The following is a 19,929-nucleotide window of genomic DNA, read 5'->3' as shown; positions in this document are numbered from 1 at the left end:
GGGGACACAAAGTCATTCCCGCGCCCCTCTCCCCTGCCCCCGGCTGTCCAGGGGGGGGATTCAAATCTGATTCAAATCTTGGTTTTCTCTTGGCAATAGCATGGCTTTAAAATCTGGGTATACTCTGAACCTTGGTCTCCTCATCTGTAGCTGGGGTGATAACACCTACTTCCCCACATTCCTGGAGTAAGTAACCGCACAGTGTTCAGCACAGAGCATGACAAATGCGGGGAGCTCAGCAGGTGTTTGCTGCTCCCACGGTTACTAGTCCCTCTAGTCCCTGGGGCCGGAGCCGCACCTCCGAGTTCTTCACCAGCAGCTCCCCGGAAGGTTGGATGGTGAACTTGCCCTCGGCTCCAGACACAGGCTGGCCATCTTTCTCCCAGGTGACGTCGGGCTCGGGACTGCCACGGGCCGTGCAGGGCAAGAAGGCGTGGGAGCCCTCGGTGATGGACAGATCAGGGAGGCCAGTCTCAATCACAGGTGGGACTGTGGGGAGAGGGAGGTCCACTCGGGGACTCGGGCTGGGCTGGGGGGGCTGCCCCTGTCCCAGTGCCCTCAGCCCGTGGCACACCCTCAGCCCCTTCCTCCACTTCCATCTGCTGCTCCCGCCACCCCCTGGTCATAGGCCATTGCCCGCAGTCTGAACAATCTGGAGATTTTCTTGAGTTTGGGTGAAGCTGTGACGAAGTGACCTCATTCACACATGTGCACACACATGACTAAAGGGACAGAAATGGCTATTGCTCCTGGAAAGCCAAAAGAAATGAAGAATGACTAAACTTGTTTCCCACGAGGGCCAGAGGAGGCAGAGGGGACCAGAGTTACCGCGTGAAACCAGACCTCGGGCACAAAGTGGGAGATGTCTTTCCCTAAATTCCTTCTAGAACCACAAACTGTGCTGGGGTCGGGGAGGAGGCAGGCATGTTCCCCACCTGGAACCAGAGCCAGGCAGGGAAGGGAGGGGCTCTCAGGAGCCTGAAAGCCCTTAGCCCTCTGGGGTCCACTTTGACCTCCCTCCAGGGACCCACCGTGCACCACCAGCCGAGTCTTCCCCATGGCACTGCCTGCGCTGTTTTGGGCAATGCAGAAATAGTTCCCGGCATCCTCTGGGCTGGCGTGGATAATCCGCAGCTGTCCACTGGGTAGGACCTGGGTGCTCACCCCTGGATTTGGTGGGAAACAATTGGGGGCTGGTGGTTGGGGCAGCAGAACCCCCAAGGAGGGGAGGAAGGCTGCTTGGGTAGTTCTGTCTGACTAGGCATCAAGTGACTTGCTGTGGTCACAGGGTGACATGGGGACAGAGTGAGCGTGGAAGCTGGACCCAGACCCCAGCCAGGCTGTCCCCCTCCTCAACCTCCCAACCCAACCACCCAGTGTGCAGGCAGAATCTCAGTCTCTGGGCTGGTAAGCGGAGACAGGAGGGCAGGAGGTGAAGTGGGCCAAGGGTGGGTGACGAGCCTCTGGGCAGGACAGGGGTCTTCTGAACCCCCTAGCAGGTGTGCAGAGGCCCCGGGGCAGGAAGGAGGACCCCAGGTGCGTACTCTTCTCTTCCCACCCGTGCTGGCTGCCAGGGAGACTCACCTGCAGTCACGCTCAGCCCCTCCTTCTGCCAGGTGACGCTTGGCCGGGGGATGCCCGAGGCCTCGCAAGGCAGCAGCACCTCCTCCTCTGCCACCGCCCAGACCACACTGGGTAGTGGCTTAACCACGGGGGAGGCTGCAAAGGAACAGGGCTGCAGAGGTCCCTGGGAACACTGTTAACACCCAGGCTCCTGCAACCCGGGGGCCTCTGAGCATTGGAGAGGCCTCTGAAGGGAAGAGGAGGTTCTGGGAACCTCAGAAAGGAGGACATGGGCGGGCTGATCCTTTTCTCACTAAGAATCCTGTAGTTCTCTGGGCTGGGGGACATTTACCTTGCACAGTGAGGAACACATGCTTGTGGGCCACGCCCGCGGAGTTGCGGGCTGTGCAGGTGTAGCGGCCAGCGTGGATGGGGAGGGCCTGCCCGATCTCCAGGGCACCTGTGGATGGGAAGGGGGTACGAGATGGGTGAGGGGACCCGGGACAAACATCCAGGGACTGAGCCAGCAGGGCTTTTACATGCCCCACCCTGGCGTCCCTGTCGCAGGCCACTCGACCTGCCTCCCTGCCCGTTTGTAAGCAGCTTAGGGGAACCTGGGCCTGCCTCTGCTCCCTGTCCAGAGCTTAACCATGGGCAAGTTCCTTCTACTCTCTGCACCTTCTAGTCTCTGGGCCAAGTGTACAATGAAAAGTCAGACTGGATGGTCTCTAGACTCTTCTGGCTATGATGTGACAAGATCTGCCACTGCCTTACCTGGAATCCCCGGCTCACCCTTAGTTCCAAAGGTTCTCACCCTGCTATCGTTGCCTTGCTATGCTATGCTCAAAATTTGCCTCTTCTAGGAAGCCTTCCTGGATTACTGTCTCTTCTGCCCTCCCTTTGCCCTCTCACCCTGAGCCTTGGCTGCTCAGTAAACACCATTTTAACCTTCCCAGACCACAGGCTGCACCTCAATAGTCAAGTAAGTTGGTTTCTAAACTGTCCCTTGTGGACCCTTGAGGGCCTGCTGGGTTGGCAAGGGGAGCAAGGTCCACCTGACTTGGGACCATTCTGCAGTCCCCACCGTGGCCCCAGATGGAACCAGAGCCTCAGTTTCTTTCATGTGTTGGGCTTCCCTAGAAACACGTGTCAGAGGAAAGGTTCAATTGCTTTGGAAGAGTTTGAAAACCACAGATCTGGCCCGGGGTTCACAGACTTTAAGATTTCACTAACTAACCAAATAGCAAATAAATTGAATTTGGAGAATCCCAGCAAAGTTGCCAATTTTTTATTTTGACAAGCAAAGACACTTAAAAAGAATCAGCATTTCCTATCACTTTAATTTCATAGAAGAAAGGCACTTTCAACACCAAATTATTAAGACAAGCATTTTGTCCAGAATAAAGGACAATCCTTCTAATGAGATGAAACTAGCTTTATGAAAACTTTCATGGAGCTCTTATTTTTCTCCTTTTGCCATTAAGCACCACTGATTTACCAATGCACATCAGGGACGCACCAATGGGTATCCACACTCTGGTAGACGGTTGGGGATACTGAGGCCCAGAGGGGCGAGGGGGTTCTCTCAGGTCACACAGCAAGGGAATGGCAGAGCCAGGCCAGAACTTTCCATCTTGCTCGACCACCAGGCCCCAGTGGGCTGCTTTCACACCCTCTACCCAATTCCCCTGGTGCCCCCTCCACAGCAGGGCCCCATGGCTCACCCTTACTTACCCGAAGGTGAGACACGATAGCCATTCCCCCGCATCCCCAGCCGGGTGCCCGCCTTGCTCCAGGACACGACCGGGACCGGGACACCTGTGCTGTGACACGTGAGGACCACGGGCGCCATCTTGGTCACCATGAAGTCTGTCTGGTCATCAGCAATGGTGGGAGGCACTGAAATGCAAGTGAAGGTTTAAAGCCCCGCCAAGGTCCCCTGGAGACACACAGCCATGGGGCCAGGCTGACGAGAAGGATAAACATATCACAACACAAGGTGCTGTCAGTGATGAAGGGCCAGGGATAGGGGTGCACCAGAGAGAGAGTCACATTCATTCACCCAGGCGGCGAGGTTTGCTGGGCGTTGGGGCTAGTTACGCACTGCTTTCTGTAGATACAAGCCAGGTATCTCGGGGAGCGTTTCACAAGACAAGGGAGCTTGGTGGGAACACAGAGTAGGGGAGGCCAGAGAAGGCCTCTGCAGAGTGTGGCATTTCACCTGAGATCTGAAGGAGGAGCAGGTGTTGCCTGGGCGAAGGAAAGAGTGTTCACCGTAGAAGGAACAGCATGTGCAAAGGCCTCGCAGTGAGGAAATAAAGCTGAACAGCATGACTGAATCCCAGAGTGAGGGTGAGCTGACCTGGTGGTCGGCAGGGCTGACCTTGTGGGCCCAGGTGATACCATGAATTCTATACCAAAGTCAGTGGGCAGAGATTTTTAACTAGGGTGATGACAAGATTAGATCTGGGTTCAGAACAATCTGGATTGGGGAGAGGCCTCTCCTGTGAGTTCCTATGGGCCAGGGACTGGAGTTGGATTATGTCAGTGTGGGAGGGCAGGATCAGGGAGGGCTTCCTGGAGGAGGTGACCCAGGAAGTGCAGAAAGGCTCAAGAGGGAACCAGGGCAGGTCCCCGCAGGCAGAGAGAGCACCCAGGAGAGGGAGGTGCTGCCCCCATCCCAGCTTCCTCATCTGCCCCTCACCGTGAACAGTCACTCCTGAATGTCAACTCACCATGAACAGTCACCCAGTAGAGCCTGCGGGCCTCGCCCACCTCATTGCTCACCACACACTCAAACTGGGCTGAATCTTGAGGGCTGGGGGCTGCGAGGAGCAAGGCATTGGAGGGCAGGAGCCTGGACAGACAGAGGGACGGTTGTCTGCTAAGGGACTGGCCTGAGTGATCTGAAACCAGCCAGCCGTGGCCTCCCTGCCAGGGAATTTGGAGCAGGGATGTGTCTCAGGACCATTTTCCCATCTCTGGAAATTTCTCCTAGAATTTTCCACCTCCCAAGATCTAGCCATTGAGTTTTGGGTGATTTTAATGTTTGCCCAGTGTTTCTCCACAACCCTGTATGTTTTCCACAGTCGCCACCCATGGTAACTTCTATAATAGCAACCACAGCCAAAGCTCTGCTCAGAGCCGCCTGCGTTCACGGACACCTGCTTTAGTCATCAATCAGCTGGCACCTAACACAACTAATATTTGGTGAATTAACTGGTGAACTGACTCGCTTAATACTCCCAGCGATCATTTCTGCATTTGAGAAACGGGGAGACCGAGGCTCCTGCAGGAGCCATGGGTCTGGGCTCAGCCAGCACAAACTTGGACTTCCACGTAGGTTCTTAGACAGGTGACTGAAGTGCTTTTAAAGGCCATGGATTCTCTGTTTGGGTGTTGTCCCAAGTGCCCCCACCTCCTGCCAGGCATCTCAGTGTAAAGACCCTCCTGGCCCCCTGAGGTCAGGACACAAGTTCTGGTGCTGGCTTTGGTGAGACCCGAGCATGTCCCTGCCTTGGTTCTGGCCCGGTTCCCACTCTGTGAGATGAGCACGCCCTTAGTCACCCCGAGCAGCTCGTGATGGTCCCAGAAGGACCAGCTCAGTACCGGTAGGCGCCCTGCTGCAGGCGGAAGTCCAGTTTCTGTCCGTTCTTCCACCAGACCGCAAGAGGCTTGGGGGAGCCACTGGCCTCACAGGGCAGCGAGGCGGGAGTGTGGGCGGTCAGGGTCAGGTTGGAGGGGCTGGGGGCGATGGCTGGAGGCTCTGGGGAGAGAGCAGTCGTCAGGGGCTAGGGTGCAGGGTGGGAGTAGGTGGGAGGGGCTCACTGAAGCTGTGCCCAGAGGGGAACCAGGAACAGGGGATGCTCATGCCACCTTCAACCCATCCCAGAGGAAGCGGGAACGAGGAGGCAGGAGAAATTCCCAAAGGGGACCTTCCAGTGGGCTCCCAAAGCAGAGGTGATGGGGCCTTTGCTCACCCCTGAGGCTGACGTCCCCCTACCAGCCCTCCTTGAAGGAGGCCTCCAGGGTGCAACTCCCCAGCGGCACCCACCCCCTGGGGCCCGGGCCCAGCAGGTCAGCTTCCACCAAGGTGATTGATTGGATTAAAGAACAGATTGGAGCACCTGGGGGCTCAGTGATTCTGCGTGTTGTACAGCTCGTGCAGGTTTATCACTCACTTAATACAACAGTAAGTGGTGAGTATATGCAACATATGCACAAAAAATAAATACGCATCTTGGAATGTACACGCTCAAAATCTCTACTAATGGGCTTCATGGTCAAAAACATTTGGAGATCCTTACTCTTGGCTCCTGACAGATAGGATGACCCAGAAACTAAGCAGGACTCAGCCCACACTGGGGCGGATGATGTAGGCAAAAAACACACCTTCCCTCACTGACCTACCGAAGACCCGGAGTTCACGGCCCTGCAGATCGGAACCTGCAGAGTTGGACGCCAGGCAGAGGTAATGACCCGCGTCCTGGGTGAGGACTGGCTGGATCCTTAGGGAACCCTCAGGCAGAATCTGAAACCTGGAATGGAGGGAGGGGTTGCCATGGGTATGTGCAGACAAGCGAGGCCCCACAAGGGGCTGGACCCCTGCTGGTGTCTCCAGCAAGACCCTCCACTCTGTCCCTGGCTTTCCCAGTGAGAGGGTGCTAACTCAGGAGTCCTGCATCTGCGAGTCCAGGGTCAGGGCAGGGGGTGGGTCACAGCCATGGGCGGCAACCCGTACTGCCACCCAGCATCAGAAAGGGTGAGAGGAGCTGCTTCAGGCCTCTGGGGCTCCCACCTGGGCCCAGCCTTTCCCAAGAGCCAGCAGGCAGTGGTACCCCCACTCTTTCTGAGAATGGCCCCTAGATCAGGTCTAAAAACTGCTCCCTCCCAGGGGCCCTGTCTGGACTGTGGCCCCGCTCCCAGCCACAGCCAACTGGACTGTGGACAAACTCGGCACACAGGCTGGGCCAGTGGAGTTCCCTGCCCTGGGAATTTGGAACTGGAATCCACAGACAGCTCTCTAGGCTCTGCAGGTTGTATGAACAGAGGCGCTAAAAGTTGGGGGCTGGGGGATCCATTTCTACCATGTTCATTGAGAAAGAAAGTGTTGAAAATTGGTCAGAGACAGAGAGAGAGAAAGAAAGAGGCATGAAGCCCACACAGAAACAGAGATTTGCAACCAAGAGTCAAAACCAGAGACAGCCACCATGTACTTAATAAGTGGGCATGCCTGTCCTTGGGTTCTGAGAAGACCTATGTCCTTTCTGCTCTAACTGCCCAGGTGGGCTTCTGTTTACAACCTGTAAAGAGATACCTGAGCCCCTCCCTATTGCCCTCCCCTGCCAGCTCCCACCTGGGGCTCCCAGGATCCAGGGGGACCCCGTCCTTCCGCCAGCTCACGAGGGGTGGGGGGGCACCATCTGCCTGGCAGGGCAGCAGGGCCGTCTGGTTCACTGAGGCGTTCACTGCGGGTGGTCCTGGCCGGATGCTGGGGACCGCTGGAGGAGGTGCACAGAGGGAGCATGTGCTAGGAGCCTGTCACTCTCGGGGGTGGGGTGAGTGGGGGGTGGGGCAGGGCCACTCACTGTGGATCTGCACTTGGAAGGCCAGGCTGGTGCTGCCTGCAGCATTGCGGGCTGTGCAGCTGTAGTCGCCGCTGTCCGCCGTGCTCAGGGCCTGCAGCTGGAGGAACCTCCCCCGCTCTGGGAACTGGGTATGAGCATCTGCCTGTAGAGACCCCCAGGATGGAGAGCCCCTCATCAGGGCTGGTCAGGCCAGGCTAGCCCCCAGGCACCAGGCAGGGAGGACCAAGGAACCAGTGGGGCCGGACAGTGGCCTCTGCCCCATTCTGGGCTGGCCTGCAGCCCCTGAATTGATACCCAGCTGAGGACCCTCTGGAGAAAGAGGCTCCCATGGGAGGGAAACAGAATCTTGCGCCTGGAGCTCTGCCTATTGGGTGTGTTCCAAGGAGCTGGACCTTCCACCAGATCCACAATCCTTGGGTCCACAGCAGCAAACTGGCCCCACTTCAGGGATGAGCACAGAGAACCTCAGTAACTGGCCCCCTGTCACATAGCCACTAAGCGTAGCTCAAAGGTACAGCACAGGTATGCATCAGAAGCCGCGGGTGTTCCTGGCCTCAGTGTTCCCATCTGCAACATGGAGCAACAGCAATAACAGGGGTGGGGAACAACAGGAGAGCAGTATGCAAAGCCGCGCGGGCACAGAACAGGCCCTCAGCACCTGGGGTTCAGTCTGGTTGGGTCTGGGGCCTGAGAGGGACAAGGCAGTGCCCCTGGGTCCCCAGCCTGGCACCCACCTGCAGCAGGATGCCATCCCGGTGCCACTCAATCTCCGGTGCTGGGTCCGCCTCCACTGAGCACTCTAGAACCAGCTGTCCCGGGGCCAGGCCAACCACAAAGCGGGGGCCTTGGGGCCCGATGACATTTGGAGGGGCTGGTGGGGCCGGCAGAGAGGGCATGAGAGATGGACCCTCCCCTGGGGGTCCCATCCTGCCTCCCTCTCCTGGCCCCACGCCGGCACCCCCTACCTTGAACCCTGACCCGGAAGCTCTTCTCGACTTCACCAGCTGGGCTCTGGGCCAGGCAAGTGTACAGCCCAGCATCGTTCACCTGGGGACGGAGCAGGGTGAGCAGCTGCCTCTGGCCTCAGCCTGCCCACCTCCTGATCTGGCTTCCTTCCTACGCCGCTAAAGACCCAGGACTGACTCAGGCCTGCTGAGTCTGCCATCCCGCCTTTCCCATCAACTCCTCCTCCCTCTGGAATATTTCTTCCCTACCACTCTCTCATCCTTGCTTTAGGGCTAGGGCAGAGCCTACCTCCTCCAGGAAGTCCCCTCTGACTGCACCAGCCCTTCTCTGGCCAGGCTAGGGATTTATCTGCAACAGCCAGTTCCAACTAGGAACTCCCATGGCATCATCACATCCTTACACCCCACACAAAAGTGGAGCTTGGCCAAACCTTGCAAACTGCCACCAGGTCCCTCCCCTCCCCTCTCCATCCCCAGCTTCATCCCACAGAGGGCAGGGCAGCAGCACCTGCACACCCTCCACCCGGAGCACCCGCCCGGCCCTGTTCAGGGCCTGCCCGTCCTTGTGCCAGGTGATGTTGGGTGTGGGGGTGCCCCGGGCATCACAGAGGAGCTCCAAGAAGGCGTCAGGGGTCAGCGACAGCTCTGCAGGTTGGCCTGAGTCCTCGATGTGGGGGGGATCTGCAAGACACCCCACCCTGGGTCAGCTGTGGAGGCTGTGCCCGGAGCACTGGGGGCTGGGTTCATCCCCCTTCTCCATCAGCCAGATGCTGACAGCTGGGGCCACAAATAGACAGGCGGTGGTCGTATTGGAGGGTCCTAAAAACATCAGACCACGGGCCCGCTGCCTGGGACAGTTATTTGTGCTTTAAAATCAACAAGGATACAGAAAGGTACGTTTGCACTACACTGTAGTCTATCAAGTGTGCAGTGGCATGACATCCCAAAATAAAACCTATATACCCTAAATAAAAATCCAGTATTGCTAAAAACTTCTAACCGTCACCTGAGTCTTCAGTGGGTCATAATCTTTTTGCTAATGGAAAGTTTGAAATATTGCACATAATTGACACAAATTTTTCCAACATGGCACAACACTTGCAAAATCTGTGCTTGAGACCTAGGACTGCCCCCAGATTTCAGTGACTTTGACCCTGCTTAACAAGGTTTGGGGGACAAGACACAGCAGCCAGGTCACTGAGACCGGTTCTCTAAGCCCCAAGTCTCCTGCGGTGCTGACCTCACCCACTGCCTCCTCCATCTCCCCCAGAGGCCCACTCTCCCATCCCTGGACCACAAAAGCTGGTGCTGGGGGCAGGTGACCCACCCATCACTGTCAGCCGGAAATGCCTCCTTGCTTCCCCCGCCTCGCTCACGGCCACACAGGAGTAGGTCCCCGCATCACCAGCTCCTGCTGTCTCCAGCCGCAGGCCGGGCCCCTGTTCAAGGCTCTGGGGCAACAAGGGCTCCCCATCCTTCATCCACGACACTAGGGGCAGGGGGCTGCCCTGGGCTTCACAGGGGAGGACCACCGGGGAGCCACGGACCACTGCCACGTCAGTTTGGAATTCCACTGGCTCCAGGATGGGGGGCACTGTGCAGGGCAAGAGTGGGCATGAACCATTTTATTCCACGCCAAGTGGTCCTCACCCCTGGACCTTTGCACAGGCTATTACTATTAGCCAGAATACCCTTCTCCTCAACTATTCTTTCTCATCTCCAGTCCTCAGCTTAGATCTCACTTCCTCCAGGAAGCCTTCCCTGAACCCCCAAGGCCAGGTGAGGTACTCCCATGGCATCAGCTCCTTCCTCTGGCATCACTAGTTGGGGAATTATAATTGTCTCTTTACAAAGCTGTTTCCCCCACTGACCTCTTGGCTTCAGGGACTACCTCTGCTCACTGCCATACCCTGGCGCCTGGCAAGGCCCTGGCACACCAGTGTCCAGTGACTATTTGTGAGGTCAATGAATGAGTGAAGGAATGAATCAGAGGCTGTCTCCGTTTGCCCTGCCTTGACACCCCTGAGGGCCAACCCTTGGTTCCACCCAGATGGGCAAAAGGGAGGGGGCAAGGGCCTTTTTTTTCATCCCCTGAGACCTAAAGACCTGCATGCCCACCCCCTGCTCTGTACCTTGCACCTGCAAGGTGAAGTTCCTGTCGGCCACACCTGCTGGGCTCGCAGCCACACAGGTGAAGATGCCGGAATCCGCCAGCTGCACCTGGGAAATCCTGAAGCCCTCGAGTGAAAGAGGGAAAAAGCAAGAGAGAGGGAGAGAGAGAGGGAGGGGGAGGGAGAGGCAGCATCAGTGGAAAAGTTCCCTTCCTTTTCCATCCTGTCTCCTAAGCCTTGCCAGACAGAGGGGCAGCTCTGAAACACACACCTGAACAGGTCCAGCCCCTTCTTAAACCTCTTTCCTGCCTCTCCGGTGCCCCTAGAATAAAGCCCAGACTCCCATCCGCCACCCCTGCTGACTTCTCTGCCCACCTCACTCTGCAGCCAGATTTCCTGCTTCCCAGATTCTGGAAGCCCCACTGCCCCACCCCAGGACAGCCTGCTAGCCCCACCTTCTTCTTTGAAACAATTCCTCTTGGCCTTCAAGACTCACCAGAGTCATCTCCACTCACTGTCTCCACTGCCTGGACCCCCACTTTCTCTCGAACCTCCTTTTGTCCCAACCACTCCTCCTGAGCTGCCCTTGTCCATGTCCCCTGGAAAGTTCTGGAGAAGGATGATGGTGATGGTTGCACACAATGTGAATGTACCTAATGCCACTGAACTGTACACTTAAAAACGGTTAAAATGGTCAATTTTATGTTATGTATATTTTGCCACACACAAAAAAGTTAAGTCACATCATGATTCTTCTCTGCTGAAAACTCTCTCAAGGCTTTCCTTCTTTTCTTAGGAAAATCCAAGTCTTTTGAAGGACTTACGAGGCCCTATGTCATCTGACCTCCCCTCCCCTAACTCTGCTCCTAGAATACACAGCCACATGCCCACCTCAGGGCCTTTGAACCTGCTCTTCCTGTCTGGAAGCTCTTCCCAGTGGAACCCACTCACCTCCCCTTCTCACCTCACTCCAACTCTGCTCAAGTGTCACCTTATCTGAGTGCCTACTGCTGGCCACCCTAAAATAGCACCCTCCACTACCACCTCCCAACCCTTTACTCTTCACACATATCCCTTGTGACGTGTCACTTTTTTATCTGTTTATTTTCTGCGTCCCTCCCTCCCCACAGCTGCAGGAGCAGAGGCTTCATCTTGCTCACTGTTCCATCCCAGTGCCTGGAACTGCACCTGGCAAACAGCAAACACTCCCGAAGGCATAAAGACTCTGTTCAGGCACCTTCTTTCAGGAAGCCTTCCGTGATTTCTTCCACCCAGGGCCAGGTTAAGTCAGATGTCATCACCTGGATCTGTGCCCCCTGCCCTGGGCTGTGAAAGCCTGAGGGCAGAGGTCTCTTTCATCTCTGGAACTCTATTTAGGGGTGAGGTCCTCTCACGCACCCCATCAAAAACCTCAGTACATTTATATTATTTCTACTCTATAAAACATTCAGATGTGTTTTTAAGCCCAAGCTGCCTGAAGAGTGTGTCCAGAGCCTACGATCCGCTGGCTGGCAGGCTGGGGAGCCACTCCCTTACCTGAGGGTGCGGCCCGAGCCATGGAGGTGGGTGCGCTGGGAGAGCGGGAGGGGCAGGCCGTCCTTGAGCCAGCTCATGTGGATGGGCGGGGAGCCCCGGACGGGGCACATCATGGTCACCAGCTCCCCGGGCCTGCTCATCAGGGTCCCCGCGCCCTCTGCCCCCTGCTCGATGGTGGGAGGCACTGGTGGGTGGGCAGAGAGGAAAAAGGGGGCAGTAAGGGAGTCTGGGGAAGGGAAGTGGGCCCCTCTGAGGGAAGTCCCAGGAGGTGGCACCGATATACCTAGACTTTTGCCACAAGTAACCATTATGTGGCAATCATCACATGGTTCTTGGGTCCATATTCACCCCTGGTGAGGATGCAGCCCACTGCTTGGGGACACGGCCTGGCCCCATGGCTCTCTCCTTCACCCCTGACTCGCCCGCTGCACCCATGGGCTGCCGCGATTGTGCCCCTAGTCTGAGGACTGTCAGAGGCCCAGAGGGGCCAGACTGACCTGGCTCACAGACTGGGCGTGGCTGGGGCTTCACTGGGTCTCCTGCATCCGGGCCTCTCACCACCCTCCAGATGCCCCAGTGGTGGCCCCACGGCAGCCAGGCTGCTGCCATCCTGGACAGTGGGGCTACCTGCCTCTCCTCGCCCCTCAGCTGCTCACCCAGCACGTTCACGGTGTGCAGCCTGGCATCCTCCCCGGCCGCGTTTTGGGCCACGCAGGTGTAGGCGCCGGAGTCCGAGGCCCTCAGGCCCTTCAGCACCAGGGAGCTGCCGTCCAGGGAGAACCTGGCATGGGGAGGGTGAGCCAGGAGCAGGTGCGTGAGGGCCTGTAGGCCCTGTGGCCTGGGGTGGGGAGGGCACAGGCCGGGCCTTACCGGAGGTGGGGGCCCGTGCCCTGGCCCAGCGGGCTACCATCCTTCAGCCAAGTCACGTTGGGTGGTGGCTGCCCGTCAGCCTCGCAGTCCAGCTGCACCTGCTGCCCCTCCAGGATGCTGTGCTCCTGTGTGGCACCCGAGCTCTGGATCCGCGGGGCCACTGCGGCAGGGGCTGTGGTGAGGCCTGGGGCAGTGGCTGGGGCTGGCATGGGGGAAGGACACAGGGGTGGCGCAGGGTGCAGACGTACCCAGCACAGCCACCACGAAGTCCTTGCGGGCCTCGGCCTGGGCGTTCTCAGCCACACACGTGTAGGTGCCAGCCTGAGCTGGCTGCAGGTGGCTCAGCTGGAGGCGGCCCCCCCGGGACACCACACCATGTGCCACATTGCTTTCTGTGGGATGGAGGGGCATGCCAGGACTTCACCTGCTCAGACCCAAGCCCCAGGTGCCACCACGGGGCCCAGACAAAAGTCATGTGACTCCCAGAGAGGGTGCCTGGCTCCCCACACTCACAAGGCTGGAAAGACCCCAGGAACCTCTAAATCACCCACCCCTTTCTTGTGCTCATAGGGAAACTGAGGCCCAGACACGGGCAGGGCCTCTTGCCATCCACATCACGGCCCTCCCCAGCCCAGATCCTTCTGATTGTTCTGGGCCTTCCCTATTTCCCTCCAGTGGGGACATCTCCCAAGGAACCCCACTCCCTTTAGTGTCCAGGACTTGTTCCTTTTCCTGTTGCCATTTCACTAAATAAAGGAATAGCTGGCACTAAAAAGGGAGGGGCTGGTGTACTCACCAACAGGCATTCTGTCCTTCAGCCAAGTAACAGTGGGTGCAGGGACCCCAGTCACATCACAGCTCAGGACCAGGGGGCTCCCAGCCACCTGGCTCACAGTCTCCGTCTTGGGGTTCTCAAACGTTGGGGGCACTGCAGGAGAGAAGCCAGATTCCTAGAATCCTAAGACTCTGCCCGTCCCCCTGCCCCCAACTTCCCTCCATCAGGCAGATCAGGGATTCCCAAGAAACACTTCCCTGGGGTTGGGAGTTGACATCTTATGCTTTGCCACTGATGGTGATGTGGGTTGTTTTATTCAGAAATATAAGTACAACCAGCAGCTGGCTATTTCAAAACATTTACAAAGCAGAGCCCAGGAGGGTATCGCTTAGCCCAAGGATGGCAAGTACTCGGTACTGCACCAGTAGGCCTTAGCCTATGCCAGGACAGACATCACTAATTGATCCCAGCACTCTCTCTTGCTCAGCCAGGATGACTTCATGCACCCTAGGCAGCCACTACCAGTGGAACAGAGATGGCTGTGCTAGGATGAAACATCCTCTCCCTCAGGAACCAGACAGTCTCCCTTTTCCACTGTTCATCAAGACAGCCATCAGGAGAAGGAGGTATGAGCTTTGAGCAGCAGATCAGGTAGCAATCATTTCCAACACTGGTATTTAATATGGCTTAGGATTGGATTCATCCACTTCCCCCCTGGTGGGGAGGCTACCGGCTTTGCCATCTGTGGCAGATAGCTGATGTCCCTCCAATCTGTCCTTTCCATCTTGCCCAGCAGTTTTAGCTGAGCACGGGGTCACTCAGGTAGAAACTACATTTCCCAGTCTCCCTTGCAGCCGGCTGTGGCCAGCTGCCTAGGTTCTCACTAATGGGATAGAAGCAGAGGGGACAGATAAAATTTCTGCATCACTCACTTAAAATAAAAGTGCTTACCCTCTACTGCTGCTCTTTTCTGCTTCATGGGCTGAAACAGGATGCAACATGGACAGGGACAACCCCCAAGGGGATGGGAGATCAATAAGATAGAAGGATCCTGGGTCCCTAAATTGCCACTTGGTAGGTCCAGGGCTACCCTCCAGCCTAGACACAGACCTCTGGGCTTTTGGATGAGAGAGAGAAACTTCCCTCTTACTTGATTCACTGTATTTTGGGGTCTCTTTGTTACACAGCTGAGTCGATATGCTAACAGACACAACATCTGACCCCAAGAAAATCTGGCCAAGCTTTCATCCCTTGCTTCCCTAGGTAGCTCCAAAAGGCTCCTCCTCAACCACAGCTAGAGCCACACCCAATCAAATGCCATCTATGTTCCATCCTTGGGCTGGTGGGGTAGCACCTCAAGGTGGAGGTGACATGGTCCCAGGACCCCAAGAGTCTGATCTCTGATGACTCCCATCCAGTGCCCCCACGCCAGGCACTGTGCCCAGCACTTTATAGACACAGTCATGGCAGTCCATAGACTGAGAGCTTCCTGCATGCCTAACAGGCAGGTACTGCTACAGTTCCTTTTACTGAAGATAAATCTGTGGCTCAGAGGAACAAAGTCACTCTACTAAGTCCCACAGAGCAAGTCATGGGCAGAGTCCTATTCAGATCCTGGGCTTTTCAATTCCAAATCTTATGCCCTAAACACTCAGCAACACCTCCTCTTTCTGGCTACTGCCCTTCCCATCCTTGGTGGCCCCATGTGCTGCTAGGGGTCCTGTGGCGATGCTTGCAGGCTGGTCCCCAGCTTACCCTGGACCTTGAGGATGAAGGTCCGCACAGCCTCCCCAGCTGCATTGCTGACTCGACAGCTGTATAAACCTTTATCCGACACCTAGGACAGAGAGAGGGCATGATAATAGTCAGGGTGCATGTGGCTGGAGTGGGGGCAACTAGAGCTCCCCCCAAAAATCCAAGCCCCAGAACCTTCCAGAGCAAGGACTCTACAAAAATGCTGGTCCTGCCTGGGAAGCCAAAGGAGAGGTGAGACCCTCTGGCCTTTACCAAGAGTCTCGAGATGCAGGAGGACTGATGGAAAGAGAGTGTGCAGATTCCAGAGCCCACCCTCCCCTGAGCCTGGAGGAGAAGGACCCTGGCTGTGGGGATGAGCTGAGCCAGGAGAGGGGAGCCCCAGGCACATTTCCAGAGGTGCAGCAATTGTTCATCCAGTGAACACTTCTGAGTGTCTAATCCACCTGGGGGTGAGGGGAGGCATGCAGAACAGACTCCCAGAGAGTCGTAATCAGAGGGGTCTGGAGAAGGCTTCCAAATCTTGGGGAAACAGGCAGGCATCAGGGCACGGATCTGCTCAAAGTCACTCTGTGAGCCAATGCGGCACCAGATCTGCAGGCTTGGGTTCTTCCCACCTGTCCAGCCCCAGAAGCTGCTAATCAGCTTGGGGTGAGGTCCTGCACGCCGAGGAGGCAGCATCCCCCACACACTGACACCCAGCTGCCCACCTCCCCCCAGCTCACCAAAACCAGGAGGCGACATCCCCAGATCCACCCCTGGCCGCCCACACCACCAGACAGCTCACCTGGGAGTCCTGGATCTCCAGCCTCTGCCCACCTAGCAGAGCTCGGGTCCGCTGTGCTGGGACCAGGGGCTGCCTGTCCTTGTGCCAGGTCACGGCCGGCTCGGGGAGTGAGTCTGTCTCACAGCTCAGGACGGCCTTGTCCCCGGCCCTCACCACGACCACATCCTGGGGGCTGCTGGGAGCCTGCTTGAAGGTGGGTGGAACTGGGGCAGGAGACGGGCCGAGTGAGGTGCCACGGCCTTTCTGGTGTCCTCCCCGCCCCAGCCCACGGGATAACGCCTGTGAAGAGACAAGGGTCACGCAGTGGACCCCACCCCAGGGACGATCACAGACCCAGGGAACTGGAAGGAGAGACGCCAGGCCAGCATGCCAAGGACCTGCTGGGTGGCCTGGGAAAAGCCTCTAGCCCTCTCTGGGCTCAGCCTCCCAGCTGGCCCTCCTAGGCTCTTTCCTACACAGCGCAGGCCCTAGCTGAGTTAGAGGCCTCCGTGAGGGACCGCAGCTCCCACCCCGGCTGTGAGCCCACAGGACCCTACGGTGCATCAGGCGCACAGCAGGTGGACAGGCACAAATGAATTAACCCGCCCTAGGGCTGGAAAGAAGCCTCCAGGGAGTCCAGGCTTGTGACATCTTGGGCCAGATTTTCCCCAAGAGGATTCTGAAGACCAAGAGCCCCATACAGCTTCCATGCAGAGAACATTGTGATCAGTCAGGCTTGGGAAGGGCCCTTCCTGGGCCAGCTCCCACCACTGTTCTGCTGTCCCCTCCTCCCCTTCAGAGCTCACTGGGCGCCAGGCACTGGGCTAAGGGCTCACACATCATCTAGTCCTTGTGCCAACTGTCACCTTACAGATAAGAGACCCGAGGCTCAGAGAAGGGCATTGATGTGCCCAAGTTCACAGAGCAAGTAAGTGCGCAGCTGAGTTTCAAACCCAAGTGTGTTCAACTCTAAAACCCAGAATCTGAATCACTGCCCCCCAGACACCATTGCTGCAGAGGGCACAGGTGTCCAGGCTCCCCCAGGGCCAGCTGCCCCTCTCTTGGCTGTGCTGCCTGAGGGATGTGAGGGCAGATTGAAGGAGCAGGGGACAGTGCAGGTGGGGGACAGACAGGACGTACCGAGCACGCTAAGCTGCACCAGCTTCTGGTCTCGGCCAGCGGCATTGAGAGCCTCACACACGTACACCCCGGAGTCCGACGGCTGTGCCCGAGGCAGGTGCAGCGTGTGGGTGCCTGTCGGGGGGAAGCCAGCCCCTGGCGCCAGCGAGCAGGCCCCAGCCCCCAGGCCCCAAGCCCACAATCCTACAGCCCTCCCAGACTCCCAGTCCTGTCCCAGATTTGAGGTAGCAGCTCTGGCTCCCCCACAGAGCCTCAGAGCTGGGCCGCAAGCCTCAGTTTACCCACCAGGCAGGAGGAAGACCTTTTCTCCCAGGGAGAGGCCTTGGCTGTCCTTGTACCACGTGACCTCGGGGCTCGGGTGAGCACGGACGTCACAGGGGAGGGAGACACTGCTGTTGAGGATGGCTGTGACCTGCTCCGAGTTTAGACCTGCGATTCGTGGTGGGACTGTCCCCATGGCCACCAGAATAAAGAAAGACACATAAAAATGCATGCTGGTGGGGGGCAGAGAGCCACAGAGGGAAACACAGGGCTTTCACAAGTTCCCACTGCTTACAGAAGCATAACTGCCTTACAGATGAGGACATGGGGGCTCAGAGGTCAGAGAGGGAGAGTCACATTTCCAAAGCCACTCAGCTGGTCAGCGGCGGAGCAGGAATAAATATCAGTTTGGGTTTAAGTCCTAGACCCTGAGTGCTCAACACTGTCGTCCCTCCACCCGAGGCCACAGCTGCCCCACATCTGAAGGCAGAGCCCATGGCCACTGAGATGCACGTGTCACAAGGAGGCAGAGGTTGAGAGGCTGACTCCAGGGCAGGGAGACCCCCCACGGGGTAGCATCTCTGAGTCTGTCTCCATAGGTCAAATCAGGCTAACCTCCTAGCTCTGCTGGCAGGAGTGAGCCCAGGGCAGGTGCTCAGCCCCACGCCAGGTGCACAGTAAGTGCTCAGTCATGGTGCTGTTAAGGCCTGGGAAGAGCCATTCCTTTGGCAACATCTGAAGCTGCTTAAAATGATCTGAGGTCGGCCCTCGGTGATGCAGGTCCCCACGTGCTCTATGTCCCGGGAGACGGCTGGCACCAGGCCGTGATCCCTGAACTCCGAGTGCAGGCCCACAGCCCAGGACATGGGGAGGACCGAGCTGCTGTGTCTGCCTGCACGCATCCCCCATGGGGCAGGCCGGACAGACCCACAGCACCGGCCCCTCCTCAGGGGGCTCCCCCAGGAGCTGCCTGCTCAGCCCAGCTCACCTTGTACCCTGAGGGTGAAGAGCTTCTCTGCGGAGCCCGCCGGGTTCTCGGCCACGCACATGTAGCTGGCGGCGTCAGCCACCTCCGCCGTGGAAACCTGTGGGCGCACATCCCCCAGCCCGATGGCTTTGGGCCCCCCAGGAATTATTGTGAGGGCTCCCTCCCACCCAGCCCAGGCACGGCAGGCACCAGGAGGAGCCCCCTCAGAAGACCCCCTTCGTCCACATGGAGCAGTACTTGTGGGCTTCACCCCACATCCATCTAGGGCTGTCTGTGACATCTGGGCAGGACGTGAGGCGAACTCCCTGGAGCTAACCTGATGATGACAAGGCTCCCCTGCCCACCTCCCCCAGCCCCAAGGAGGGCTGCTCGGTGCTGTGCTGGGCCCCAGGGGTGTCGTGCAGCTGTGTCTGGAGACTGGGTAGCCAAGGTGCTGCCTGGGGTCCTAGGTGCTGGGCATGGTCTGTAAGCATCGGATGGCATTCCCGTGGAGAGCTGCCCTGTGCCGCGCTGGGCTCCAGCTGTGCGAGCCTGTGGGTCCCTCTCAGGTGCTATGTGCAGCCCAGTAAGGCTCCTCATATATGATTTTTCAGTGGGCTGAGTTGAATCCCAGGGGCTCTAACATGGTTTCAGGCAAAGAGCTTAATTGGGCACCGGTAATGGCAGCTCCTTGGTCCCCAGATAAGCAGTACTGAGTCACAGCAGCTGCTGACTTTAGCCCAAGCGGGGGCCGTCCTGACCTGCAAGACTTGCCCGTCTTCCAGGACCTGCAGCCGTGGGCTTGGGGAAAAAGGCAGCCCATTCTGGAGCCACGAGATGGTGGGCACAGGGTTGCCCAGGGCTGGGCACTGTAGGCTGACGGTGCTGCTGGCGTTGACAGTCACCTCCTCCACCAGCTCCTCCGTGTCACCCAGGATCACAGGTGGGGCTGGGGTTGGGGAGAGGAGGGTGAGGAGCAGGCAGCCTCCCTGGGAAAAGTTCCTTGGTTGTGGGCAGCATTTGGTGCTACGCACTGGCTGGGGCTCCTGCCCACCAAACCTTCCCAGGCCCCTATGCAGCTAAGGAATCTGGGGCACAGAGAGGGTAGTGGTTTTGCTCAAGGTCACACAGCTAAGAAGCAGCACACCTAAAATTTGAACCCAGTCCCATCTGGTTTCAGAGCCCACTCATAGCGCCTCCTACATCATGTACATCTGAATATAGGAAGACTGCACATGGTCTCTACCTCTATCCTCTTTGGGAGGGAGATCCCCAGGGGGCCTGCACACCTGAGACCCAGGCCCCCTCCCGCCCACAGGCTGGGCCACTCACTCAACACCAGCAGCTCGTAGTGCAGCCAGTCCTCGCCCACCTCGTTGGAGGCCTTACATGAGTACCTCCCGGCATCCTCCGCACGGACCAGGGGGATCTGCAGGACTCGGCCCCCTGGGGGGGACATGGGGACAGAGGCCTGAGCAAGGGCAAGGAAACCCGCTCTTTCTCCTGGAGGGGACCTGGAAGACATCACTGCACCCACCTCCACCCCACCTGTGAAATGCACAGGATCGCTTGCTCAGCCCAGGTCACGGGGGAGGGGATCAAATAAAGCACAGGAACGGCTTGTGCTGTGTCAGG

General features: G+C 57.8%; 1 protein-coding gene across 1 annotated transcript in view; it reads right to left on the bottom strand.

Annotated features, from left to right (window-relative positions):
* Window positions 1-19,929, bottom strand: part of HMCN2 (hemicentin 2) — a 150,051-nt gene that overhangs the window by 26,971 nt on the left and 103,151 nt on the right. The window contains exons 55-81 of the mRNA XM_064490616.1: window positions 19,627-19,740; window positions 19,056-19,243; window positions 18,316-18,412; window positions 17,352-17,513; window positions 17,067-17,180; window positions 15,948-16,150; window positions 15,164-15,245; window positions 13,430-13,561; window positions 12,882-13,025; window positions 12,634-12,793; window positions 12,420-12,544; window positions 11,764-11,947; window positions 10,249-10,346; window positions 9,444-9,710; window positions 8,625-8,797; window positions 8,117-8,198; window positions 7,886-8,022; window positions 7,152-7,293; window positions 6,920-7,064; window positions 5,974-6,101; window positions 5,173-5,329; window positions 4,299-4,420; window positions 3,298-3,462; window positions 1,916-2,023; window positions 1,585-1,719; window positions 1,032-1,166; window positions 299-489 (exon numbers count right to left, since the gene is read on the bottom strand). Of these exons, the coding sequence (XP_064346686.1) occupies window positions 299-489; window positions 1,032-1,166; window positions 1,585-1,719; window positions 1,916-2,023; window positions 3,298-3,462; window positions 4,299-4,420; window positions 5,173-5,329; window positions 5,974-6,101; window positions 6,920-7,064; window positions 7,152-7,293; window positions 7,886-8,022; window positions 8,117-8,198; window positions 8,625-8,797; window positions 9,444-9,710; window positions 10,249-10,346; window positions 11,764-11,947; window positions 12,420-12,544; window positions 12,634-12,793; window positions 12,882-13,025; window positions 13,430-13,561; window positions 15,164-15,245; window positions 15,948-16,150; window positions 17,067-17,180; window positions 17,352-17,513; window positions 18,316-18,412; window positions 19,056-19,243; window positions 19,627-19,740 (3,890 nt within the window). The remainder of the gene's footprint in view (window positions 1-298; window positions 490-1,031; window positions 1,167-1,584; window positions 1,720-1,915; window positions 2,024-3,297; window positions 3,463-4,298; window positions 4,421-5,172; window positions 5,330-5,973; window positions 6,102-6,919; window positions 7,065-7,151; window positions 7,294-7,885; window positions 8,023-8,116; window positions 8,199-8,624; window positions 8,798-9,443; window positions 9,711-10,248; window positions 10,347-11,763; window positions 11,948-12,419; window positions 12,545-12,633; window positions 12,794-12,881; window positions 13,026-13,429; window positions 13,562-15,163; window positions 15,246-15,947; window positions 16,151-17,066; window positions 17,181-17,351; window positions 17,514-18,315; window positions 18,413-19,055; window positions 19,244-19,626; window positions 19,741-19,929) is intronic.

Source organism: Camelus dromedarius, chromosome 10 (genome assembly GCF_036321535.1).
Source record: "Camelus dromedarius isolate mCamDro1 chromosome 10, mCamDro1.pat, whole genome shotgun sequence".
NCBI lineage: Eukaryota > Metazoa > Chordata > Mammalia > Artiodactyla > Camelidae > Camelus > Camelus dromedarius.
This window is presented reverse-complemented; position numbering and strand designations above follow the sequence as displayed.